The sequence below is a fragment of the Sinocyclocheilus rhinocerous genome, unplaced genomic scaffold (assembly GCF_001515625.1).
Source record: "Sinocyclocheilus rhinocerous isolate Xijiao unplaced genomic scaffold, SAMN03320098_v1.1 scaffold1163, whole genome shotgun sequence".
NCBI classification, from domain to species: domain Eukaryota; kingdom Metazoa; phylum Chordata; class Actinopteri; order Cypriniformes; family Cyprinidae; genus Sinocyclocheilus; species Sinocyclocheilus rhinocerous.
Genome location: NW_015642328.1, coordinates 649,811 through 677,255, shown reverse-complemented (window position 1 = coordinate 677,255; position 27,445 = coordinate 649,811). Strand labels below are relative to the sequence as shown.

General features: G+C 36.0%; 1 protein-coding gene across 3 annotated transcripts; it reads left to right on the top strand.

Annotated features, from left to right (window-relative positions):
• The first annotated feature begins 1,150 nt into the window (after positions 1-1,150).
• syne3 (spectrin repeat containing, nuclear envelope family member 3) lies at positions 1,151-25,737 on the top strand. 3 transcript variants are annotated; one of them, XM_016572697.1, is made up of 18 exons: positions 1,151-1,227; positions 3,528-3,686; positions 3,826-3,998; positions 4,239-4,548; positions 5,353-5,508; positions 6,718-7,062; positions 8,158-8,294; positions 8,693-8,867; positions 9,607-9,789; positions 10,852-10,995; positions 11,323-11,457; positions 12,601-12,762; positions 13,707-13,879; positions 14,333-14,888; positions 15,582-15,740; positions 17,149-17,322; positions 18,816-18,857; positions 24,992-25,737. In XM_016572697.1, the coding sequence occupies exons 2-18, from the start codon at positions 3,543-3,545 to the stop codon at positions 25,181-25,183; spliced, it is 3,360 nt and encodes a 1,119-aa protein (XP_016428183.1). In that variant the 5' UTR covers positions 1,151-1,227; positions 3,528-3,542; the 3' UTR covers positions 25,184-25,737. The 3 variants fall into 3 exon arrangements, with proteins under 3 accessions (XP_016428183.1, XP_016428184.1, XP_016428185.1); XM_016572698.1 differs by having other exon boundaries at positions 1,151-1,271; XM_016572699.1 differs by lacking the exon at positions 18,816-18,857.
• The last annotated feature ends 1,708 nt before the right edge of the window (positions 25,738-27,445 follow it).

Below are 27,445 nucleotides of genomic sequence, written 5' to 3'. Positions count from 1 at the left end.
TGCACATACAGGCATCACATTAAAAATAAAAAATGCATATAGACCTACAAATATGTTGTATTCTTAAAATGCAGTACAGATGCATGCAAGTGAAGGTTATTGTTAGTTATTTTTCATTACATTATCACTCTAAATGACCGTCCTAATATAATAACTTAATAGATTATATTAAAATATTAAAGTGAAGAAAATCAGAACTATAGCCTACCTTTAAAAAAAACATTTCTACTGTTTCCTGACAGAAGGCAAATTTTTTTGCGCATCTCTTTTAGGTTTCACAGCTGAGTCACTAGTCAACACCATGGGATATTTATGAAAGCATATAAAAATCAGTCAATAATAAAAGTCATCCTGAATGTCCATTCAAAAAAGTCAAATAGACTCTTAGAGATTTTTATTAATCATTTTAAGCAGTTGAGCTGTGCAGTTGTGACTTCAGTTTGTAGGCCAATCTGGAAAGCTAATTCACTGTGTTCCCTCATGAAGAGACTTTCATGTCTTGTTCTAGCAATGTTGTCCACAAACCTTTTTTTTTATTCATAAATTAAAATTGCTATTCTAATGTGAAATTCCTGAGGGAGTCCATGGCTCAGAAATGCTCATTTTCTTCCAAGTTGTTTGGGATTTATAGATTATTTACCTCATTTTCAATAGGTTAATAAAAACAAAAACTATTTATTCATGTGATATTTACAATATGGTTATTTTATCAGCACTAAGACATTCTTTTTAATAGTGGTGAGTTCAATGGGCTTGAAACCACCATTCATTAATTGAGCTAATGCTAGATATGTCATATTTATAATAAATATTTGATTCGTTATTTTTGTTTCTGAGTAATATGCTGGGAAAAAACACATTAGGTGTGCTAAACTTCCTTTAAAAAAGCTAATTAAAAATAATTCCTTGATACTCAGACTTTTATGCCATTTTTCTCCCAGTACTGAGGGAGGTTTATTGGTGAAGGATGTTATTTAGGTATTAATTAATTCGTTTTTATTACATTTATTTTTATTAATTATTTACAGTTTTTTTCGCCCGCCATAACGGTTAGTAAAGCCCGCTCTATTTTTGAATTATTTTTGAATGGTCACGTGCGCTCATCAGTTACTCGGCGGATGTGCTGCTTCTGCCTGATCTCCTCCTCGACCGGCCCAAGCAACTGACAGGCCTGCTTTGACTTCCTGACGAATTACTGCAACTTTGTAGCTCGAGGAGCAACTTAAGGTCCTTTCTTATCAAAAATACTCGCATCAGATGCACATATATCCGTAAGTACGACCACTTTATCGGTTGTTTGAGATCTGTACACACAGTCGTTTATGTGTGGCTGCATTGCTGTTCTGTGACTTTCTGAACACAAAGTTTACAGCTTATAAAGTGTAACACGGTGGGATTTAATGCACTTAACTGTGTCCGCATGCTTCATTCGAGGCAGTAATCCTCTATATTTTGTTGTTACACTAAATTATATGTGTCTTTAAGGTTACATTTATGTGGTAACGTATACAGATTCAGCCAGAGTACAGACCTTCAACTGCTCCATGTATGCAAATCAGCGTATAATCGTGTAAAGGAGAGCGTGGGGTTGTTTTGGTTGTGACTTGATATGATTATCTGTGTTTATAACAGCGTTAAACTGGACAGATATGAGATATAGGTGGATATGATTTCATTTGAGAAGCATTTGTTTCTTGCAATCTAATATAACATGCAATTTAAGCTATATATTTTCTTTGGACTGTATTGTTCAGTGTCCCTTTATCATCCCTTTATTTAATCATATGTAATCTGTATTCAGAGTGTGTGTGTGTGTGTGTGCATACACACACACATACATAATTATACATACAAAATATAATAAAATGTAATTAGTAATATAGAATTTTTAATGTATATGTTTTGTTCATGGCCCTACTGCATAACTTTCAAGGCCAAACCAATGGCAGTAGGGATTACAATGTTCTCCAGATGTATTGTTTGCGTATTTTCATATGAAAAGGGTTATGGGAATGCCAGAGAAGGGAATGCTGTGGGAGATATGACTCATGCAGGAAAACGGCTTATAATCCTTTTTAGGGCGCCCTCTGTACAGAAGAAAAAAAGGCCACATTTGGCTCTGCTTTCCATTCAATCTCTTGTTTTGAAAGAACATATGTAGCCACAAGGAATTGTGTTTCGTGCCCCCTAAAAAAAGTTATGCAGCAGCATGGCCAGTGTTCAGGGTTTGGCGGGAACATTGCACTGTAGGGTGGAGTGGTTTGGTGCTTACTAATATTGGCTGGTAACAAAAGGTGTTTGGTTCAAAGCAGCTGCCAGGGGTGATTCATGAACTGTCACCATTTGTGAGCACAGCAAGCCCGCCAAATTCACGCAATTACTACAGTTTGTTGTTACCACTATAAAAGTGTCTAGAGTTTTTATATTTATATGGGATTTCCTTCCAACACGGTAAGATCCTGTCATGTTCATTCTGCTGCTTTTTCTGTCATACTGTTTTGTTTAATTTTATTTTTAAATGGCGGTAATACCAAATGAAGAGTTTTTTTTTTTTTTGCAATAACAATGGTATTTTAGCAAAAAATTATGGTTACCAGTTTAGTTTAGTTTTTTTTATGAAAAGGTGTCCTAAAAGTTTTTTTTTACCTTCATTCACTTATCAAACCATTATCCAAAATGACTTGATGTATTCATATACACTACCATTCAAAGGTTTGGGATAAGATTTTTATTTAGAAAGAATAAGTCTCTTATGCTCACCAAGGCTGCTTAAAAATACAGTAAAAACAGTAAATATTTTAATATATTTCAGAGTAGCTATTTTTAATATATTTATATTTCAGCTTCAGTGTCGCATGATCCTTCAGAAACCAATATGCTGATTTAGTGCTTTTTAAAGTGTTGAAAACAGATGTGCTACTTAGAACAGTATTTATTTGAAACAGAAATCTTTTGTAAGATTATAAATGTCTTTGCTGTCTATTTAAAACAGTATAATAAAAGTATTCATTTCCTTAAAATGTCTTACAGACCCCAAACTTTTGAATGGTAGTATATATAAATAGGAGAAATTGTAATGCTAATCATCGCTTTTTGTTGGGGGCATTACAGTGCTCAGAATAGCAGCTGTAGAAATGGAAAGTCCCGCCCTTTACTTCAAAGATTCAGTTACCTGTTTGTTTACTCCAGAATGTGCATTAGCTGGTCGATTAGAGTTAAAGAAACACAATTTATGATACCATTGTTATTCAAACTATATTCCAAATTTGAAATGTTATAGACATAATTTTGACCAGATTTCAGTCTTTCACCATTCAAGTAGATAGAGCTGCGCTTGTGTGACTGTAAATAGCTGCTCAGGGGTGTTATCAGTGAACAGACCTGCCTTTGGATTTGCCAGTTGGCCTCCAGAGACACTTTGGATAAAATAATCTGTTTAAGTGATTAAAATGAATGTGTGCTATTTTGGAATTTGGAAATGAAATTCACCGCTGTTTTGGAATTTAGAACATGTGTTTTTGCATTAGGTCAGCCCTAACCTAATGACCCAGCAAGAGCAGCATGAGTTCAGGGAAAGTTTGGCGGAAGCCCTTTCCTGGATGCAGGCCGTCCAGGAGAGGCTTAAGCAAAACGATAACACCCAAGGACCCAGATCAGCGCTGGAGGTCAGGCTCCGAGAAACAGAGGTGAGACCTTCCTTGACCTTTGGCCTATTGAGGGCGTGGTCTGATCTCAGTTTCTCATTTTAATTTCTCAAAAGCTTTTGAGACAGTTTCCCAAGAGATATTCAGACTCATCAATTTAAAATTTCCATTTGTTGTAAAGAAAATTCATAGCTCAGAGCCTGAAGGCCATGTAAAGATGGACAGGGTGTTGGTGGCTTCTGAAGCTCTGCTTCGAAATGGAGATGAAGAGATGAAGAATCAGACTCTTTCGAAACTCAAAGATATAAAAGCACTCTGGGAGGAGACGTCAACCTACATCATTCATTGTCACAGGTACAGGCTTTGTCCATAGTAGATCATCTATCTAGCTGTCTGTCTGTCTGTCTATAAAATAAAAACTGTGTAATAATACCAATATTTAATTTATTTTATACAATATATATATATATATATATAAATGAAAATGTTGAAAGTTATACCTTATAATTATATAGAGAACAATGGGAAATGCTGTGTATCCTTACATCTGAAAATGTATTTATTAATTTGATTATTTTTGTGCCCCTCTGACAGTCGTATCGAGTGGGTGTGGCTGCACTGGAGTGAATACCTGAAGGCCTATGAGGAGTTTGGGATGTGGCTGGAGAAGATGCACAGGTCTCTGGAGCCTCTGCTTGAGATGCAGCTGGGTCTCCAAGAGAAGCTGTGGCAGGTGGATCATCTGCGGGTCCTTCACAGTGACATTCAAGCGCAGGCTCAGTTTCTAGAGAGGCTTCTGGATGAGGCTGCAGCCCTGTTCAACCGCACCGAAGACCCTAGCGTAGATGAGAAGGCTCAGCTGGGTCTTCAAGATGCCTATGACCACATTCGAGACCGAGCACAGGTAAACCTTGAGTTTTCTTTTCTTATCACTGACAACCAAACAGCCTAAATGAATTTGTGTGGCGACTCATTTCAGAATGTTTTCGAGTTTTGAAGGTAATGCCTTTGTTCTACATTAAAATGCTGCATTTGAAGGATTGGAAACCTTTTGAAGCTGTATTGTATTGTTAATGTTTTATAAGGTTGTTCAGCATGTTAAATAAGTTAAAACAGCCTTTTAATCATCTGTCTTCTAATTTTTTTACACTCACTCTTGACGGTCATTCAAAAGATCTAGTCTCAATAAGTTATCCGTTTTCCGTTGCTGTCACTGACAGGTTGTAGCTTGTGTTACACTTTTATAGTTATTATGAAAGAATGAATTATTAGGGATATTATTAGGGGATATTAGTGAAAAATACTTTACCTTTCAAAAGTTTGGGGTCAGTAAAAATTTTTATTGTTTTTGAAAGCCTTTTGTGCATTTATTTGATCAAAAATACAGTAAAACAAAAATATTATTACAATTTAAAATAACCGTTTGCATTTTTAATACTAAACACCATTTATTTGAAATAGAAATGTTGTAACCAATTTAATGCATGCTTGCTGAATAAAATGTTTTTATTTATTTATTTTTTTTACTTTTGAATGGTAGTGTATAATTTATTATTTAACCTATATTATAATTCTTAATGCATCATTCATGTATTGCTGTTACCTGCGGAATTAATCAAGATCATCAAATGGGAAATAGTATTATAATGTCAGAGATATGATTTTTATGTTTTATTTTTTATTTTTATTTTTTTTTAAATGCGTGCAGGAAAGATTAACATTGGCACAGAAAATAGCAGAGGAGCACCAGCAGTACCAAAGTTGCGTTGATAAATTTCAAACCTGGCTGATGTCTAAAACAGAAGAAGTCAGCCGTTTCAGCGACATGGAGGATACGACACAAAATAGGCTGAAAGCCCTGCAGGTACAATGACCTACTTATTTGGGGGAGGGGAGGTCAGAATGGTCAGCTGGGAAAATCATTCCTGTTTTGGAAGTCAAACTGTAGAGATGTCATTCCAGTTTAGCTGAGTACTTGCTAATTTGCGTCCTCGTTTTCACTTCGGGCTACTGTAATAAAGGGTCATATGAAAAATCTGATTACTATGACTATGAATAAAACTATGAGCTGTTCACATCCTTGGACTCATTCTTTGTTTTCATAGTAATGTTAATACACTAAAAAGACCTTGTTGTTGACAGGAAGGTACTTCACCACATTAATTTCTCTATTAATTCATCTAGCATTCCACATTAAAAAAGAAAAACGTCAACAATAATAAAATTTGTCAAGTTATCCTCCCTCACTGCCTCTATCCTATGCGGTTTCTTTCTTTGCCACAGTCGTGTTTAACTTGCTCACTGGGGATTAGGGAATGATCTTCTGTAAAGCTGCTTTAAAACAATATGTATTTTGAAAATTGCTATATTAATAAACTTGACCTGACTTTCACTGTTGATGCTGCTGCCATTTTGCATATATATTTATATGACAACGGTCAGAGTTAAATGTGGGACCAAAATGAAATTATTAAAAAAATTATATGACCCTGTAATTAATTTTATTATTATAGTTATTAATTATTTATAATAATAAATAACAATAATTTATATATACTTATTAATATTATTTAAATAGATCCGTATATTGCTTTAATATGATATACTATTATAATATTTAATAATATTTTGAATAAGCTTTTATTTTTATAATAAAATTTTTTACTTTAGCTAGTTTAAATAATTATGTTATGTGTAATATGTTCTATATATAATTAATAATTGATTTTTAGTTTTAGTAAGTTTAGTACTTCAATTAGTTACCAAGTTTTTATTTTATTTCAGCTTTATTTCAATTACAATTTTTAATAGATTTAGTTTTAGCTTTAGTTAACAAATACAACACTGATTGTATATGAAGTTTTAGTAATCATTGTGTATTCTATTTGCAGTAATTCTTAATTACTGGTCTGTGTACTGATACAGGCCGATGTCTTTGGCCATTGTATCACGTTCCACCTCTCTTAACGTTTAGAAGGCCTTGTTGCAAATATATCAAAAAGAATTTGTGAAATGAATTATAAATAATTCATTATTTTCTACCCATCCAACTACCCATCTACCCTTCTATCAGGAACTGAATGCTAGTATAGCCAAAGAAGAGCTCACTCTCCAGCACATTGAAAACCTGTCTAAAGCTGTGAAGGCCAACACGTCTCCAGCAGGTGCAGAGAAGATCACAAAAGAGATGGAGGAGTTGAGGCAGGCCTGGCAGAGGTTACGCCAAGCACTGCTGGAGAATCAAGAAGAGCTCCAGAGCTCACTGGACTCTGAGAGCGAGTATTCAAACCGTTGTAAGGAGCTGTGGACGGACCTGGAGCAGCTTCGAACCTTGGTCCAGATCCTCAGCAGTGATCTGGAAAGCAGGGATGGAGAGAGGACTGAGGAAAATATGGTAGCTCAATGGAAGACGCACACGGTTAGCACTCTGTTCGTCTCTCTCACCACTCCCAAATAGTCTTCTTATGTCTTCTTGTAGGATACAGATGCAGACTCCGCGTATTTTTGTGACAGCACATGATACCTACGGTGATTTAGGGAATGCCTTAGGTAAATTCCTGTGTGGGGTGAGACAGTAATTTGAGCCATAGTAAAACTAATTCTACAAGTTGTTTTGAAAGAGTAGTAGTGTGGCATACCTCCAAATTCACTATGAAGTTTTGACACTTTGTATGCTGTATTTCAGTGCAAATTACCTGAATCTTATTCACTAACTGCAGTAGTCATTAGTATAGGGCTTCATTATACGCTATCCACTTTTTCTATCAAAATTCGACTTATTAGACGTTGAGATGCTTTAGTACTGTCTGTGATTTAAACATCATTAGCAAAAATGGCATCAAAGGTTGTAAGTACAGTTAATCCTATATTATGGCATAATATAGGCCTATGTGGTAAAAATAGCATTTTAGATCATTTTAGATATTGTTGACAATATTGCTGTTTAAAATTACTACTTTAGTCCATGCCGATAGTCTAGTTGGCAAGTGCGCCGACAAATAACGCCATTGTGTTACGGGCGTCCCGAGTTCGAATCCAGGCTTGAGGACCTATCCCGATCCCATCCTCTCTCCCACTTCGCTTCCTGTCTGCTCTCCACTGTCCTATCATAATAAAGGCAAAAATAAATCTTAATTTAAAAAAAAAAAAGTATGTTATGCATTTTAAATATGTTTCATTATTACATGACAATCATGAAATGTTTTGTTCTTGTTTTCATTTAGTAAAAAAAAACAACAACTTTTAAGCCATTTCAGAAAATATATATACACGCGCGTGTGTGTGTGTGTGTGTACACATTATTTCAGTCCATCAAAGTAACCAATTAGATCAAGTTTGCTGTAAGCAGTGGGGGAAAACCAACAAGGATGAAAATCTTTTTTAGATCAATGAAAGCTGTCTGGACCCCATGTGGAGAAATTCTGCATTTATGCCCTGCTTGAATGAGCTGCCTTCAAACACACTATGTGTGTGTACTCGTTTCATTGATTAGTTCTCTACGTCCACATTTCAGGGAGTGCGCAACAAGCTCATTGCAGAGGAGCCCAGGGTGGAACAGCTGAAATCCCGGTTGAAAGAGCTATTCCGATTCCCACAAGACTCCAAAAGCCTGTCTGATGAGATGCTAGCAGTGGTGAAAGAGTACCAGAGGTGAGCAGCCAACCACACACGCAAAGAGCCTCTGGCAAAGGAGGAATGAGCCAAGGAGAAATACTTTGATGGATATTTTATTAATCATTAGCTATTGATAATGTCGTTGGTAAACATTCTGTCATGCAGACACAATGGGAGGCTCGTCATGTAGGTTTCTGTCCTCATTGTGTTACTGTCAACGTGATGTCAAGTCACACAAGTCTAGTCAGCCGTAAACAATGTGTATCCAGCCCTAAAAGAGTGCTAAGTAAGCACTTCAAACAATTAGTGCATTACACACAGGGTTTACTGCAGTTATTTATTCAGTTGTTTGGTGGCAGCCATCTGTTGAAAGCTCTATAAGCTCACACTGTGTAGGACTACTAAGTAGAGTTGTTTTGTGTTTCCTGTGGCAGTGTGAAAGGCAGATCTTTTAGGCTGTCCTCTGAGAGTGAGATGGCTCTCCGGCAGATACTGCAGGATCCTCTGTATGGCTTCAGCCAATGGAGTCAGGTGGTTTCTCAGGTCCTGGAGGCCTCCGCCGAGGTGACTGATTTCTCCCAAATTGCTCTGCTCGTGCAGCATATAGAGGTAAATTATTCTACGTTTTTATGTTTCAAATAAATGCTAACCTTTTCAGTACTGTATTTTTGATTAAATAAATGCAGCCTTGATGAGCATAAGAGACTTTTTTCAAAAATGTTTAAAAACACAAACTTTTGAACAGCAGTGTACGTCTAAAACAATTTTTTAAAATTAATTATGAATTGTACCGAAATAACCAATTTGTGATCAGACTTGTATGTGAATCAAATCATTCAGAGCAAATATTAACTTCAGGACTCAAAAAGAAATTATGGCTTACAGTGCAAAACAGTTTATAATTTATTTATACTTTTTAGCCCAGTCTAAATGGTCATTTCCGGGTTGTCAAGTAGTTCTTGCAATTTACACTAAACCTTTTATGTTAGCCAGCTAAATAACATTACTGTGTGATACTGTGGTTTGAATCTCTCATTTTGGGTTTTTGTTGAGCCCTGAACCACTGATGCAGAGATTTGAGTTGTATTGAAGGTCAGCCTTTTTTTCATTTTGAATGTTGTGATGTTTTCCCGTTCAGTATTTTTGACACCTGATTTACACTTTGTTTTGAGAAAATAAAGGTTATATATCGAGTTTATGCTACGATCTGTTGTGGATATGATCATATTGTATTTAAGCATTTGCAGTGATTTTTGCTTTAATCTTGGCACCTTAATTCAGTGTTAGTGCTTTGTTCTCTTTGAAGTTATTGAGTGTGCTCTTTCTTCTTTTGTTTTATTCTTTGTAGAAGTTACTTAAAAACAGCGTGCAGCTCCAGGAGCGCTTGAGTTTGCTCCAGGTGAAGAGTGATCTGCTCATCTCAGTTTTTGGCCAAGAGAAAGCTGACGATCTGTTGAAAGAGCTCAGCGGGGATATGAGGAAGAGAGAGTTACTCCACAGCCAGCTCCTAAAGCGCAAGAACCGCCTGCAGGTACCCCACCAACCACAGCTCAAAATTGTACTGCTATACGTACAGACTGTAAATGCCTGAGCTACATCAACACTCTTTACCCCGCCATTAGCCGAAACATGCATAGTCTTGCATAACAAAAAAATGTGGTCAAAGTTAATGCATATCATGTCCGGCTGAAAAGAAGAGAAGCCATGTTTATTTGTCTAAATGTATGCAGGCAGTTAAAATAGTATTTTCCAAAAAATAAATAAATAAATACTTTATTCTTCATTACTTTTACTTTACTTTTAGTCATTTAGCAGACGCTTTTAGGCAAACACACATGCTAAAATAACAACAACTTACTGACACATAGTAAGAAATAGTTTATAAAAAACTGAAATACAATAATAAACAATTATTATTATTAATATTATTAAGTATTTCATTAATAAACATTTATTAATGAAATACAATAATAAATAACAATTAATAAAATCATTAAATGTAAATTATTGGTAGGCCTACCTCTCCTTTAGATGTTGTTTTAAATTAAGAAAACTTTTTTTCATTCAACTATTATTCAGTAGTTTCTATATGACTTTGTCATAAAAAGTTTATTTGTTAAATGTTTTGTTTTTATTTTCAAATTTTCTTGATATAAATGTATTCTTGTATCACCCACTAATATTTTATTTTCTGATTATGATATAAATGTTTTCATATATTACCCACTGATATATATTTTTTTATTGTATAAAATTTTTTACTTAATTTTCAGATTATCATGATATAAATATATTCTTATATTGCCCACTGACAGATTTATTTTATTTTCAGATTATCATGATATAAATATATTCTTAAATTGCCCACTGATAGATTTTTTTTTTATCTTATCTTATTTTATTTTATTTTATTTTGTTTTATTTTCAGATTATCATTATATAAACATATTCTTATATTGCCCACTGATATTTTATTTTATTTTCAGATTCTCATGTTATAAATGTGTCCTTATATTGCTTATATCCCTGTCTTAAACCTTATACATGTAGTCTCAACACCCCAAACCATGTGGTATCCTATGAATGTTCTTAGGGTTTGATATCAAAGACGAAGGACTTTTCAGATGCCTATGACTCCATACACAAAAAACTAAGCTCCATAAAGGAGCAGTTCATCACGATGGATGGACTTCAACCTGACATTCTTGCCAAGAAGACCCAGGCCGACCAACTCCGGGTGAGCAGCAGAGAAAACGGAAACCTATTGCTGTTTCCGACTTCAAACATTTTTGCTTTGCACGCACCTTTTTGAGTTTCTTTTTAAACAGCTGTTTTGGTTTTAATCTCTGCATGTGGTATGCTGTAGACATACAGTGACTTTTTATTAGATCGTCTTTCAGGCACACACTAAAAGAGTCATGTGAATAATTTAAGGAGCTAGGAGTTATGTCACGCTGAGCTCAATGTGTTTGCGCTGATTGATCAGAGTGGCTTGTCCAGGTGGGAGCGGGAAAGACTCGCTAGTGGCAGACTGAATGTAAAATGAGTGTGCATCTCTCTGCAGGTCATTAGAAAGGACTTGGAAGATTGTGAAGCCCAGATCATAGCTCTCGAGACGCTGGTTTCATCCAACCCTGCAAACAGGACAAAGTTTGAACGTCTGTATGCGGACTGGAAATTGCTTTATAAGGCGGTTCGGGTAAGATTTGTTCTGCTCAAGATACTTCTAATTTCTTATCTGTGCTTGTAAATTTAATTCAAATTGTAGTTCTTCCAAAAATCTGTCATCAATCTGTAACCCTCATATTGTTCAAAAGTCTCGTTTGCTCTCTAAGACTGCATTTATTTGATCAAAAATACAATACATACAATAAAAATACTATAAAAACAGTGGTAGTGTAAGATATTATTACAGTTTAAAAAGACTGATTTCTATTTTAATTATTTAAAATTATTTATTTTATTCCTGTGATGGTAAAACTGAATTTTCAGCATCATTACGCCAGTCTTCAGTGATCCTTCAGAAATCATTCTAATACTGTATATGCTAATATGGTGTTCAAGAGACATTTCTTCTTATTATTAATATTGAAAACTGCTTTTACTGTTTGATATTTTTGTGGAAACCATTATAAATTTTTTCCAGCATTCTTTGATGAATACAATGTTCAAAAGAGCAGCATTTAATGGAAGTATTTAATGGAATTTTTTCATGGAAATTAATGATTCTGTAGGACAATCAAAGATTTGTTGTGGAATTTACAAAAGGGTGTCATGCTCATGCATCGCACTTACAAATATAGTTTGAACATGACTTATTACATGCCAAGGCATCCATGATACAAAACAGAATCTGTTGAAAAAAATTCTGTATGTTCTGAATTTTCAAATTCTGAGTTATAAATTTGAGAGCTGTTGCAGAGATTTTCAGAGTAAATGAATTTTCTTTTTTGAAAGAACTATTCCTCATATTCATAATATTTTTATCGTTAATTGATAGAAATACGAAATTCTGAATAATGAGAGGAGGTTACATATCTTTTTACTAGCCACTTCAAAATGCCCAACTTCACAAGTGATTCTGATTTAACCCTGAAGATCTGTGGAAACCGCTGTGATCACACCCCGGTTTCCACACCTCCTGCTGTGTGTTGATCATGATGATGATGAAGAAGATGACTGTGAAGGCCTTGATCAAACCTCCTTATTTCAGTTTTAATGCACACTTGTGGCCTAAAGAGATTTTTTTTTCTGTAAAGATACCAGAATTTTATTGCATTAAAATCCTTCTCACGTCTGTTAGTGTTTATGTTTATACAGTATGTGTTGTTGTTCATACCAGATAAAGGTGAATGAAAGTGAGGAGAACATTGCAGAACATGAGAGTTTCCATGACAATATTCTGAATATGGAGAAGTGGTTAATGATCATGAGACAGAAGCTCGAGTCGTTTCGTGGATCAGATGGAGAATGGAGCATCGATAACCGCCAGCATGAGGCTGAGGTACATCTATGAGCAATTTACTACAGTTAATGTTACTGTTAATTAAGAAAAGTGAAAATAAGTACAGAGCTTCTGAAAGCTTTTTGCAATGTTTGAAGGATCACATTTTAATCTATTGTGATATTATTATGGTTTACATTATATTTTTTATATTTTATTTGAATAATATATTAATGTTGATTTATTTGTTCAATAATCTGAATGAAGAAGCCAAACATTTAAGTAAAAAAACATTTTGTTAGAAACATGGTAAAACATTCCAAAACATCATTTAAACAATGTCCAAACTATAGGCTTCAAAACACTTTATAAATGAAAAAAATACAGATGTATACTATATATGCTGTTTTTAGCATTGTGTGCAAGGGAAAAGGGAGTGTTAAAAATGAATTTTAAAATGTAAAGTGTTTATGCCAGGCTGTTATTGAAAATAAGAAGCTGTTCTTAATTGACTTGGCTGTTAATAAAAAATAAAAATGTATGGTTGATGAAGAGTTAACACTGTTATGGAAAACCTGGAAAAGAAATATCAGCCAATTAGAATTAGGCCTATTTTCAGTCCTGGAAATTAAGAAAATCTCAAGAAGAGTAATAGAAATTGGTTTAAAAAATTTAATTCTTGAATATAAGAATACAGACCAAACTAAATGATAATTAAACATTTGTTGTCAGTTATTTTCATCATTGGTTAATTGATGCAGCGCCTGTATTTTTGGCGGAAAACATGAATACCGTAGTACATTTTGAGAATGATAATTCTATACTTTAACCCATTGTATAAAGATATTTAACAAGATTTAACAAGTCAGATAGTTGTTGTGTATTACTTCTATAACTACTTAAGTCACTTGAGTCATGTCACAAAAGCAAAAAATGCTTGCCTGTGCATGCATGTCTTTGTAGTATTTTAGACACAGCCTTGTATCACTGTTGTTGTCCTCTAGAGGGCGCTAGGAGAATTTCCAGAGAAGGAGCTTCAGCTTCATCAGACAGAGGCTCAGGGTCAGACTGTGCTGGTCAGAACTTCTGATGAAGGCAAAGTTCACATCCAGCAAGACCTTAAACGCCTCAGAGAGACCTGGATGTCCCTCCACACGCTTAGTCTCAATCTTTACAGGTTAGAAGTAATGCCTGCAGTAATACTGGGTGTTGATGGTATTAAATAGCGAGAAACTATGACTCAAGGAGCATAATTATGACATTTTGTCAGGCCTGTTGAGCAAACCTCATAGGAATTACAAAAGACATATTTCACATTCTGTTTGTACTGCACCCAGTTCATCTGGTCATCTTGATTGTAATTATTGTTGATTGCTTTGTGAATCAGTGCTGTGTTTGCATGATGTTTACTAGTCAAAAGTTGAAGAAAAAGATCCAGAATGCAATATTTGCTATTGAACAAAGAATTTTAAAGGTGATATGTGTAATTTTTCTGTGTGAAATACTTCAAAATAGACAAATATTGACTGATTAATCACTGATCTTGTCAGTATCACTTTATCACTACTGAATATATAATATAAATTGAGTTTTTGACAACCTATGTATTACTTTCACCATAACTTATTAGGCTTCTGAATGAACATGCAGCCACAGGCGACCAAGATTCCCTATTACAGAGAACCGAGTTCTTGGACAGATGGGCAGAAGGGCATCACCAGGGAACGGCTTCAAACTTTGAAGTGGGACTTGCCAAAGGAGATGAGGGAACGGACCAGCATCAGAGATCCTACCATGGATCAGAATCAACAGGCCACCCAGAACCAGAGAGGAACATGGAAGCAAATCCAGATCGAATTCGAATTGTGCTACCTGAGGGCATCTCAAGACCAGGAGGTTCAGAGGTCTGGAGAAGAGAGTGGACTTACCAAGACCAGTCCATGGATGATGAGGTGGATGCAGTCATATCTGGAAGTGACCGTAAGGTGAACAGGAAGCGGACTGGGATGGACGAAGGTGACATGATCAGCAGTGGTGGTTGGACTGGGGAATGGGTTGAACAATACAAAGCTGGTTCTGGGATTGAAGACCTGGATATAAAAGGTAGACACAGCTTTTTAAGTGGGATTGACTCTGATGCACAGAAAAGGATGCGGCCGTCACAGATCCCCCCTGATGACATTGAGGTTAGGATGATTAAAATATGATTCTTGTTATTTTGACAGTCACCATTAGGGCTGGGTATTATATCAAAATATGCTTTTGCAGTGATTTTGCTTGCAATGTAACTAAATGACATAGAAATTATTCCAGTGCTTTTACTTGATGCAGGGGTTGACCATTTAAGCTTTATAATATTTTGCAATCTCTCCTTGTCTTTTGACTTATAGGTATAATAATGTCTGATTGAAACATAAATAGCAAAAAATGATAAGAACTGTTAGAATTCAAATTTTCAAGCCTTTTATAGGTATCACAGGAATAAATTGCATTTTAAAATATATCAAAATAGAAAAAAAAATATTTTAAGTTTTTACAGTTTATTTAGCATAAGAAATTTCTTTCTAAAATGTAATTTAAAAAAAAACATTCCGAACCCAAACTTTTTTATTCATTTAGTGAAAAACACTAGATTTTTACTTTTTTACTTTAGATTTTTACTTTAATTTACATTATTAAACATGTTGAGTCATACTCTGAGTCTGGTGCTATTTCAGAGCAAATACATAAAAAGAGATGTGCAATATCATCAAAAGACTTGAAAAATACAGAGATAATTTTTTAGCTAGATCACCCAGCCCTAAAGCCACTATTATGCAAGCAGTACCTAGGCTATAATCATAAACGGACCGAGGGATGTCTCTTCATTTCTGCTGCAGATGGGCTCTCGGGGGCCCCAACATCATGCTGATATGGAGGCTCAGAGGAGGGAGTTTGAAGCGTGGCTTCACGAGGAAAATGGCAAACTCACAGGAATTCTGAACAACCAAAGATCCTTGAGTGCTAAAGAACTGAGGATAAGACAGAATACACTCAAGGTTGGTGGTGTTTGTTAAATTTTTTTGCTTTCTTTTGATCTGTTTTTGATTAAAGTTTCATGCGGAGTCCAAAATATCAAAAAGTGTTAGAGTAAAAAACAATCTTTGATAGCTTTGATATCTTATTCAACAAAGCGCAGTGTGATATTTTACTTTGGTCACACAGAACATGCTGGATAATTTCCAGTATGTGAAGCTACATGTCTGTGAGAAACTGATGTGTAGTGTGCTCTGCGTATGTTTACATCAGTGCAATTGTAGTTGCAGTTCTGTGAAGCTTTGAAAGGCTTGTGCACAGGTTTAACCCCAGGCTTGGTAAAATTCAGACTTCACAACTACCTGAAAACGGTCATATCTGATGACAGCCACTGTGTCACATTGACACTTTTTTGTTCACAGCCACAGCTTCACAGCTCTGATTTGGGAAAGCTCTTGAACAACAATTCATAGGTGGTCTTCCTGTTGAATATACCATGAAACTACTTCAGTCTTTTGTGTATTGTGCTCTGTGGGGAGAAAAAGCCACATTGAGTTTGTCTTCAGTTATTTAAATCCCCCTGCAGCTGACAAAGTGCCCAATACTAATGCTTCAATACTAAAACCTGACTTCATGTTAGCAGAAACTGCTTCCTTCTCCATTAATAACTGTTGCTAATTCAGACACATTTTTACAGAACTTCTTATAGGAATAATTGATAGATTTTCAGTATAATGTGCCCATAAAATGTTTAAAAAAAATCTATTGGATATTATTTCTATGTGGACAATTTTTTTTAATCAGCCTTTTTTATTTCCTGTAAAGAAATTGAATTTCTCTGTAATGTCATTAAAAACTGATGAGTGTGAATCAGATCTGCTTATTAGTCAACTGAAAAAATGATATTATGAAGCAGTACAATTGTTTTCAACATTGATAATAATAAGAAATGTTTCTTGAGCACCAAATTAGCATATTAGAATGATTTCTGAAGACTGGAGTAGTGGCTGCTGAAAATTCAGCTTTGCCATCAGAGGAATAAATTACATTTTAAAATATATTCAAATAGAAACGGTTATTTTAAATTGTAATAAATAATTACTGTTTCAAAATTCTTCAGTTTTTACTGTATTTTTGATTAAATAAAAGCAGCCTTGATGAGCATATGAGTCTTCTTTCAAAAACATTAAAAATAAAGAAATCAGACCCCAACTTTTGAACGGTACTGTACTCGCATCAGAAAACTGCAAAAGCTTGTGTGATCATATTGTGGACATCAAATTTCTAAGACAGGATTGGTCTGTAATTTTTTTTTTTTTTTAAACAACAGGTTAATTTTGGATTCTAAATATCTGGATTATGATCCACAAATCTTTAACTACTGTACCCACACTAATCCCTCATAGTAATTGTGTTTTACATTTTTTTAAGGGTTTACGTGCCAATGTAGCTTGGGGTCAGAGTCAGTTCCAGAAGTTGATGGTCGGTCGGCAGAGTAAGTCCGCAGAGGAGGACATGGAACTAGAAGAGCTGCGTTACTGCTGGATGTTATACAAGTCCAAACTTAAAGAGGCTGGTGACCTCAGAGGTCTGCTGAAAAACAAGGTAAAAAAAGGAAATCTGTGATCATTATTTTTATTTTATTACTTTATTTTAAAGCTTTATTTATTAATTCAATTAATTTGTGTTTTTTTATTATATTGTATTAGATTACATTATGTATTTATAATAAAAATATTATTATTCAACTTTTATTAACTTTTAATTTATTATTATTTAACTTACCTATTTTTCATTAAAGTTTTTTTACATTACTTTTTTTTTGGCTTGTGCAGTGTTAATTTTTACAGCAAATTTTGATTTAGTTTTAATCATAGTCTTTTGACTAAAATGCCATGTAGTTTTAATCATATTTTAGTCATCTGAATTGTTTTTAGTTTTAGTCTAGTTTTAGTCGACTAAATCTACAGTAAATTTAGTTGGCTAAAATCTAATGGGTTTATTTACAGTGCCTTTATTAAGCATTTCTCTAAAATTCTTTCAAGCAGACATATTTATTTCTATAAATACATTTAGATTAATCTTTAGGGCTATTTTCTGTCTTTCTTCTGTTGCTTGATTAACATCAATGACTCGGACAATAGCAACTAAATTAGGCTGCTATCCCTTTAAAACCGAATGCACAGCTGCAATGGATGCAATGTACTAAAACACGTTCTCCCTACTGTTTACTTTCGCTTAAGACGTAATCAATGGTGTTTACGTGAATACTCGTCAAAACGGACAATTCGACATCATTTTGTGTGTAATTCTCCGTTCATGCGACGCGAAAGAGTACTCGCACGCTGTGAGACGCGCTTTCTGTCTGCGCTCAGAAAACCGGACGGAATTGAGTTCTCTTTTGCGTCGTCAGATTTATCAATATGTCTGCTCTTCTCTTACTCCCACATATTGACATTTTTGAAAGTTTTATGTGACGTGCAGCAAGTGTATGTTAGCTTATGTCCCGGTGAAAAAAATGTCTTTGACGAAAATTATTGGTCAATGAAATTAACACTGTGCTTGTGCCATAAAATTGTATTTTTAACCTGAAGTCAATTGTGACTCCCTTCTTTTTTGTAAAATGGTTAACAAAATTATTACATTATGAATACCAGGAAAGAGCCATACATCATCTACTACGGCCCTGTCTCAAATGGCACCCTAAACCCTCGCGATCTTCCTCTGAGTCCGCACTTGACGTAATGCCGCTTTGACTGTCGAGTAGAAGTCTGCTGCAGAGCTCGCCCCAGTGCGGGCTCGGCAGAAGTGCGATTCGAGGGCGCATAACGGCCGCAAAGGGGGTGCTCGCGAGCACCCTTCTGAATGCTAAAATGACGAATGGGTCACTCTACGGTCACGTGGACTTAACGGACACGCGCACGCGGCGGCCATTGTAAGTCCGTAAGATCGCAAGTGCACATGAAGTGTTCCATTTGGGACAGGGCCTACATGATTTCCAATGCAGATTTTGATGCAGTATCATGTGTCCACCAGAAGAGGGTAGCAGCTTGTAGCCAGATGTAACTAACTAAACCGAATGTTTCTGTTTGTTTCAGGGTGTCAGTGGACAAGGACAGGAGCATGTCCGATCTGGAAAGGTAGGTTTTATTCTTTGAAAGTAGGCCTTGATGCTGTGAGTGGGCTTGTGTTTAAAGCGGGTTTCAAAATCTCTCTGATCTGACAGTGAAGAATGTTTGAAGCCTTTTTGAAAAGAAAGTATTCCCTTTTCAGGGCTAGAACAGAATTGAAAGCAGTGTTTATTTATTGACACACAACTGAGGTTGGTGGAGTTTGTTTCTGCGATGTAGCAGAGGCATGAGATTAATAATTGTAAAAGAAGGTGCTCATTTAGCAGTTTGAATCAACTGCATACTACTTTTTTCTTGTTAAATATTGTTTCACTCTGAAATATGTCACTTTACGGAAGTAAAATGGTTTTTGAATGCCATTTCATGTTGACTTTAAGAGTTTGTAAGCGCACTCAAGTGAACTGAGACACTGTTCGGCTGGATTAGTAGGAGGGCTTTGAAATAAAGGCTCATAAATAGCATTTTGAAAGCCTGGACCAAAGCACTGTCTTAGCCCCCAAAATCAAATGCTTTTTTTGGCTCCGTGGGCTGCTTAGAAACATCAAGACAGTTGCTCCACTGCGTCTCTCTGGGGAGCGTGTTAATCTTTCTCAGTAATTTCTCAATTTTCTCAGTGTTCACACCTTTTTTAACACCTCTCTTCTCACTCCTTCACTCACTGGCCATCTGTTCATGAACGGTCACGTCTGCTTGAGAAGAGACGCAGGTGCCCTGCTGATTGCATATAAAAGGCTGTTCGGAGTTTGCCTGCGTTATTTACATAAGCAGATATTAGTGGATGGAGATAGAAATGTAGTTTTGCACATGCAGCATTACCATCCAATTATCAAGGCTATTCACTGACACTTTGGTTGAGCTAGATCTGCAAAATATGCACAATTACCTAGGAGTTTTTTGTTAAATTCTTGGTGTGTGTATATACTATATGTATGTCATTATTATTTAACTGGCTGTTCCAGAACATAATATTGTTTTGGCTGTATTTTGCCATTGCAAAAATGTTTAAAGGTGCTCATTAGTGCACCATAAGTCACACGAGTAAATGTTGTTCACCTGAGCCACAGCGTCTGTCTCTGTCGTGGAAACCGTCATCTTCAGCTGACAGTGAACTGTCATTATCATGAAGTATAAATATATACACTCTGCAGACTGACCAAATACAGTCATCTAATTGTGAAGATGACACTTTATCTTTTTGCAACTGCAATTACAGGCTGTCCACAGAGAATCTATAATTATTTGTTGTGATCAAGTAAATTGTCCTATTGTATGATTATCAAACCAGAACGATATGATTGGATTATGTGTATCTGTAAGAAGTCTATCGTTCTATACATTACACCAGGCCTGAGCACTGCTGTAATTACTTTTCAGTGTAATTATATTGTCCTGAATAGAGGCTGACAAAAGAAAAGCATGGAAAGAGATTTTGGCTTTTCATCCACCCACATTTCCTCCTCCTCACTTTCTCGTACTTGTGCACTCTCTTTCAAACACCCAGAGAGAGAGAGTTCCCATGTTCCTCAGCTTTGCCGCAGTTAAATAGAAAGGGTTGTATTAGGTTAAGATATCTCAGAGCGATGGCGGTTGCTGAGCAGCTGTGGGTGGACATTCACGCCCACAATTCTGTAGGAGCTTGAAAAACTTCCTTATTTTTTCAGGTATACATGTGTGTGTGAATCTGTTTTTCGGCATCCAGTGAGTCATGGAAAAATGACTCAATCATAGTGATGTTTTTTTATCAGACGTATAATGCTAATGAATGAGAGATGGGTACTGAGTTTGCACAAGTTCAAGTCACAAGTCAGGATCTATATTTTTATCAAAGAGTTTGTGTTCTCGTTGGCAATTTAAAATTAGGTTTATAACTCAGAGAAGCACCTTTACACTCAGAATTTGAGCTTATTATTTTTACACATTATTTTTGTTATAAATCTAGTGAGTCACCTACCTTGGCAACATTTTTAGTTATATGGCAACATATACTTCAGAAATACCAAGACGGTTCACTCATATTACCATGAATGGGATAAATGACAATGCCCAATATTATTAAATAAATCCCACCTGCTAAATAAAAGAGCCACTGCGTTGGTTGGGCCAAACTGAAATGTATGCATTTAGTGCTATTTGAGGATAAGAAGCAACATTAATGGGGCAGTTCAAATCAGATTGTATTGCTGATTTGAAATATGTTATTTAAATGTAAGTTTGGCCAGCAGAGATTTCCCTGTTCAAGTAGATAGGAGTTGGTCTTGCATGCCCAAAATAGCTGCTTGGAGGCATTGCAAATATGTCCAAGTGAACTGACTTAAACTTTGACAACACTAAGCACAAAGACTTTTTAAAATAACATTTCAAAAATCCTTCTAGACACTCAAGGTTTTTATCCAAGAAAGGAAAAAGTCGATTTTAGCGAGTTATTATATTCATAACTGAAAAGCATCTGTATAAAATGCTTACAAGTTTCATCCAAAATTTGTTTTATGTATTTTTTGTGCTATTGAAACAGGGATTCAAAGACATTTTTGTCAGTTGAACCCCTTTGACATGATATTTTTAAATATTTATATATTTTCTTGACGTACGCCCTGATATATTAAGTTAATATCTCAACAACTTACCAACAAATTTGCATGTTCACAGTTCTCAGATGTCTGTAAATGTTCACATGGCATTCAATTAAATGTAGTAATATATATATATATATACACACACACAGTGTGTCTGTGTGTCAGTGTTTTAAATATTTACCTAGTGTTTATGTATGATTTTGTTTTTAGTGTAGTAATGATTTATTTTAATTTTACATTTTTATGATTTAACTAATTATACAGGTGCATCTCAATAAATTAGAATGTCGTGGAAAAGTTAATTTATTTCAGTAATTCAACTCAAATTGTGAAACTCGTGTATTAAATAAATTCAATGCACACAGACTGAAGTAGTTTAAAGGGGTCATATGATGCGATTTCATTTTTTCCTTTCTCTTTAGAGTGTTACAAGCTCTTGGTGCATAAAGAAGATCTGTAAAGTTGCAAAGACTAAAGTCTCAAATCCAAAGAGATATTCTTTATAAAAGTTAAGAGTTAGCCACACCTACCTAAAACGGCTCGTTCGAACACGCCCCCACATATCTACCTCACTATGTGGGAAGATTTGCATAACGCCGCCCAAATGTTCACGCAAAGAAAGAAGGCGTAACTTTTATTCTATTAACTATTAACACGCTAGGCCGCTGTGTTTTTCGTTGTGAAAGCGAAACTACTTTGTTTGGTCTTCCAAAAGAGGACGATATCCGCTTCGTTATGCCTAGAGCTGATACGTGCTGGTCGCTGAGGAAATACTTCAACTTGTCTGAACCTGGTTACGAGCTCATTCTTCATCCACCTGTACGCTAACAAAAATACAGTCCCCAATCTAATGAAATGACATTTTAAGCAATTAAATGCTTAGAATTGATCAATTACTCTTTCATTAGTGGGTCAGGGGAACTCAAGTGTGGCAACTAGAACAGTCCCATTTCTATCTCACTTTCCTTCTTTAACATCCTTTTTCTCTTTCTTGCCATATCGCCACCTTCTCATTGCCACACTATTGTTATATTCCCTGGATCCTCTTTTTCAGTCTTCGTTCCTGTTCTTTGCGTTCTATCTTATTTTATATTCTTTTTGTCCTGTCCTGGATGACCTAGTAAAGCTCAGTCTAATGAAGGCTACTTAGTCTCGACAGCAGACTAGAAACTATTAGTGTATGCTGATTTGACATCAGTATTGTGCCTTTCTCAGTGAGTAGGCTTTATATTTAACTTTGGAAAACTGATCCCAGATCTGTTTCAACATAACAGTTTTCAGGGGGCCTACAATAGCACAGTGGACCTCTGCATCATTAATATTTCAAAGGATGAAAAGAAATAGGGCGAAATGTTTTGTGCTGCCTCTTTTTTTCTATCATATCAATTATTTAGGCATTCTGCTGCTTAATCAACCTCTCTTTGGCTGTTGGCCGAAGTGCCACAGACCACTTTGATAAAGCTAATTATCTTAACCTAGTTATATCGCATTACTAGGCTGCAGTTTGATAATTGAGATCGCACTCGGGCAGATTATTGAGATAATGGTGACACATTTGACTCGAATAATCACCATGTGTCATCACAGTTAGCCGTTTGTTGCTAGGTTTGAAGGCCCGTTTACAGTAAAGAAAATAAACTATTGTAATGAAATACGCTTAATTATTAAACAAATATGCTAAATGCAGTAGGCTAATGGGGGAAAAGAAAAACAGCATCGAAATCTGATCAATTATTTCTATTACTAGCAAATATTTAACTACCGCATAATAATCACTGACAAGAAGCGTGACTTGCTGCTCCTGCTTAAGTATGTGTCGCCCCCTAGAGACTGTATGTTAACCATTGGAAAGTATTTTTTATACTTTAATATACTGTATGTACAGGTGCATCTCAATAAATTAGAATGTCGTGGAAAAGTTTATTTATTTCAGTAATTCAACTCAAATTGTGAAACTTGTGTATTAAATAAATTCAATGCACACAGATTGAAGTAGTTTAAGTCTTTGGTTCTTTTAATTGTGGTGATTTTGGCTCACATTTAACAAAACCCCACCAATTCACTATCTCAACAAATTAGAATATGGTGACATGCCAATCAGCTAATCAACTCAAAACACCTGCAAAGGTTTCCTGAGCCTTCAAAATGGTCTCTCAGTTTGGTTCACTAGGCTATACAATCATGGGGAAGACTGCTGATCTGACAGTTGTCCAGAAGACAATCATTGACACCCTTCACAAGGAGGGTAAGCCACAAACATTCATTGCCAAAGAAGCTGGCTGTTCATAGAGTGCTGTATCCAAGCATGTTAACAGAAAGTTGAGTGGAAGGAAAAGGTGTGGAAGAAAAAGATGCACAACCAACCGAGAGAACCGCAGCCTTATGAGGATTGTCAAGCAAAATCGATTCAAGAATTTGAGTGAACTTCACAAGGAATGGACTGAGGCTGGGGTCAAGGCATCAAGAGCCACCACACACAGATGTGTCAAGGAATTTGGCTACAGTTGTCGTATTCCTCTTGTTAAGCCATTCCTGAACCACAGACAACGTCAGAGGCGTCTTACCTGGGCTAAGGAGAAGAAGAACTGGACTGTTGCCCAGTGGTCCAAAGTCGTCTTTTCAGATGAGAGCAAGTTTTGTATTTCATTTGGAAACCAAGGTCCTAGAGTCTGGAGGAAGGGTGGAGAAGCTCATAGCCCACGTTGCTTGAAGTCCAGTGTTAAGTTTCCACAGTCTGTGATGATTTGGGGTGCAATGTCATCTGCTGGTGTTGGTCCATTGTGTTTTTTGAAAACCATCGTCACTGCACCCGTTTACCAGGAAATTTTGGAGCACTTCATGCTTCTTTCTGCTGACCAGCTTTTTGAAGATGCTGATTTCATTTTCCAGCAGGATTTGGCACCTGCCCACACTGCCAAAAGCACCAAATGTTGGTTAAATGACCATGGTGTTGGTGTGCTTGACTGGCCAGCAAACTCACCAGACCTGAACCCCATAGAGAATCTATGGGGTATTGTCAAGAGGAAAATGAGAAACAAGAGACCAAACAATGCAGATGAGCTGAAGGCCACTGTCAAAGAAACCTGGGCTTCCATACCAGCTCAGCAGTGCCACAAACTGATCACCTCCATGCCGCGCCGAATTGAGGCAGTAATTAAAGTAAAAGGAGCCCCTACCAAGTATTGAGTGCATGTACAGTAAATGAACATACTTTTCCAGAAGGCCAACAATTCACTAATTTTTTTTTTTTATTGGTCTTATGAAGTATTCTATTTTGTTGAGATAGTGAATTGGTGGGTTTTTGTTAAATGTGAGCCAAAATCATCACAATTAAAAGAACCAAAGACTTAAACTACTTCAGTCTGTGTTCATTGAATTTATTTAATACACGAGTTTCACAATTTGAGTTGAATTACTGAAATAAATGAACTTGAGTAGAAACACCTACAGTGTTAGTGTGCAACAGCACAGCTATTTGGTGACCTCCATAGTGAATGCTCCTGAAGAAAACTCAAGGTTTTGTAATAGAGCCATTCAAAATGTGACAGCATCTGTGGTTGTGTGTTGCAGGGGAACAGTGGTCTCAGCTTCCTGTACCGTGTATGTCGCGTGGCTCTTCCTCTCCAGCTCCTGTTGTTGGCCCTGCTGCTGCTGGCTTTCCTGCTGCCCATGATGGACGAGGGCACCAGCTGTTCACTGTCCAACAACTTCGCCCGCTCCTTCAACATCATGCTCCGCTACGACGGACCTCCGCCCACTTAAGTGTCGACAGTCGAAAGCAGCTTGAAAAAAAATGGCAATCTGCGCTTGTGTTTATGTAACAAATACTTATATTTTTTTATCATTGTTCCGTTAATGTTTTAAGTTGTTATGTTCTTGGTTCTCAGCTGGTCTCGCTCCACCATACACCCACAGGTGGACCCAGCAGATCAGAAAGTGTGTGTGTGTGTGTGTGTGAGAGAGAGAGTGAAAGTGTGAGTGGGTGGGTGGCATAGACGCTCACAACCTGCTCGACATGATTCAAGCTGTTCATTTCTCTACAGGCGTTTGGAGAAACCAATGCAGCTTTTTCAAAGAGCAAAACTCCCATAAAGACATCTATTCAGGATCCATCGCAAATCCCTCATGTTTTTATGTTCGTTCTGTTTGTAGCTAGTTATTAAATGCTTAAACGGATAGTTCACCCAAAAAATATGTACTGCCATCATTTACTCACCCTCATGTTCTTCCAAACATGTTTGATTCACTTTCTTATGTGTAACAAATTTTTTTTGTCTATACAATGAAAGTCAGTGGGGTCCAGTGTTGTTTTGAACCCCACTGGCATTCATTGTATGAATAAAAATAATAAAAATATCTTAATTAAAGACATGAGGGATGACAGAATTAAAATTTTTGGTTGAGCTATTCATATAAATAATTTTAATACTGTGGTATGTCTTATATTTAAACAGAATTGTGCATGTTTTTATTCATACCACTTGTTTAAAATCTTTTGTTTGCAGTTTTACTCAGGCCACTCGAAAACTAAACTGTTTGATAATAGGATATAACTTATCACTGTGTTGCGGGTATTGATTCTGATGCCATAGATAAGACTATCATCTAAAAGTTTCAAAACTAAGTTCAGTTTGAAATGTTCTTGATATATTGGTGAATTTTAGAAGAGGAAACGGTCAAAATCAACTCAGACATTCCTGTATCACTCCATAGCAAAGGTGCTATGCACATGCGTTCATAGAATAGACAGTTTCTTTCAACGGTTTTTGGAAGTCGTGATTGCAGAATCACATTTTTGAGCTTTAAGACTGAGTTTTGGCATTCGTTTGCCTCTGATTGTTGTTATAGGTTATTGTAAGTGTGTTTTGCAGGCATAGATTATGGAGTAAAAATAGCCGTTTGGGGAGAATGCCCTTTTTTGAACAGAATGTTGGAACTCTGTGACCTTCTTAGTCTGTTTTCTTTCCTTTTTTTGCAAGCAGTGTCTCAGCTGGGATTTCTAAGGGCCCAAAACCATCAGAGGTTGAGTTCAGTTATTCTTTCAGGACTGCTTCTTTCAGGTCATGGTTTGATGAAAGGAACGCCTTGATTTATTTTTTGTCCAGAACAAAGGCTTCTCTGACAAATGCTCTGTCTTTCAGAGCTGGCAAAATTCAAAATCCTCTGAACGCATCCTTGAGCTTTATGTTTGCAGTGTTAGATATGTTATTTAGAGGCCAATTGCATGGCTTTACAGCTTTGAGTAGTATTACACATACACGCACCGCACTGAACTGCTTTTATCCTGTAGCAAAATGCCCTTTTAAAATCGTATTCAGACCTCTCTACATATCTCTCCTATGTTAAAACTGTAATTTCCATTAATATGTGATGTACTATCTAATGTTAAATGCATTAATAATAGTGTATGGTCAGAAAGAGACTTGACTTAAAAAATATGCTGCATTTTCTAAAAGAAACTGTAATGTTGAAGCCCGGCATATCAGTTTATTGCACTGCTTTATAGTTTGTATTTAAAGGAATAGTGAAAATTTGCTGAAAATGTACTCCTCAGGCCTTTCAAGGTGTAGATGAGTTTGTTTCTTCATCTGAATAGATTTGGAGAAATGTAGCATTACATCACCTGCTCACCAGTGGATCCTCTGCAGTGAATGGGTGCCGTCCGAATGAGAGTTCAAACAGCTGATAAAAACATCACAATAATCCACAATTAATAAACATGACGCCAGTCCATCAATGAATGTCTTGTGGATCAAAAAACTGTTTATAATAAACAAATCCATCATTTTCAAATTAACTTTAAATCGTTGCTCCTGGCAATACGAGTCCTCTATCCATAATATTGGTTTGTTCAGTAGCACAAAACAAAACAAAACAAATTTTTTGATGTGAGTGGACACCAGGACTTATTATTATTATTATTATTATTATGGATTACGGACTGGTATTTTATCCAGAAGTGATGATTTAATAATGGATTTGTTTCTTACAAACACACAACTTTTCGCTTCACAAGACATTAAC

What these genes read in the sequence shown, in the direction of transcription:
- syne3 (XM_016572697.1), top strand. Translation starts at nt 3,543, where the DNA reads ATGACCCAGCAAGAGCAGCATGAGTTCAGGGAAAGTTTGGCGGAAGCC. An exon ending in CTCAATGGAAGACGCACACG is followed by an intron (nt 7,063 to 8,157) that starts GTTAGCACTCTG and finishes TCCACATTTCAG; the next exon opens with GGAGTGCGCAACAAGCTCAT. An exon ending in GTGGTGAAAGAGTACCAGAG is followed by an intron (nt 8,295 to 8,692) that starts GTGAGCAGCCAA and finishes TTCCTGTGGCAG; the next exon opens with TGTGAAAGGCAGATCTTTTA.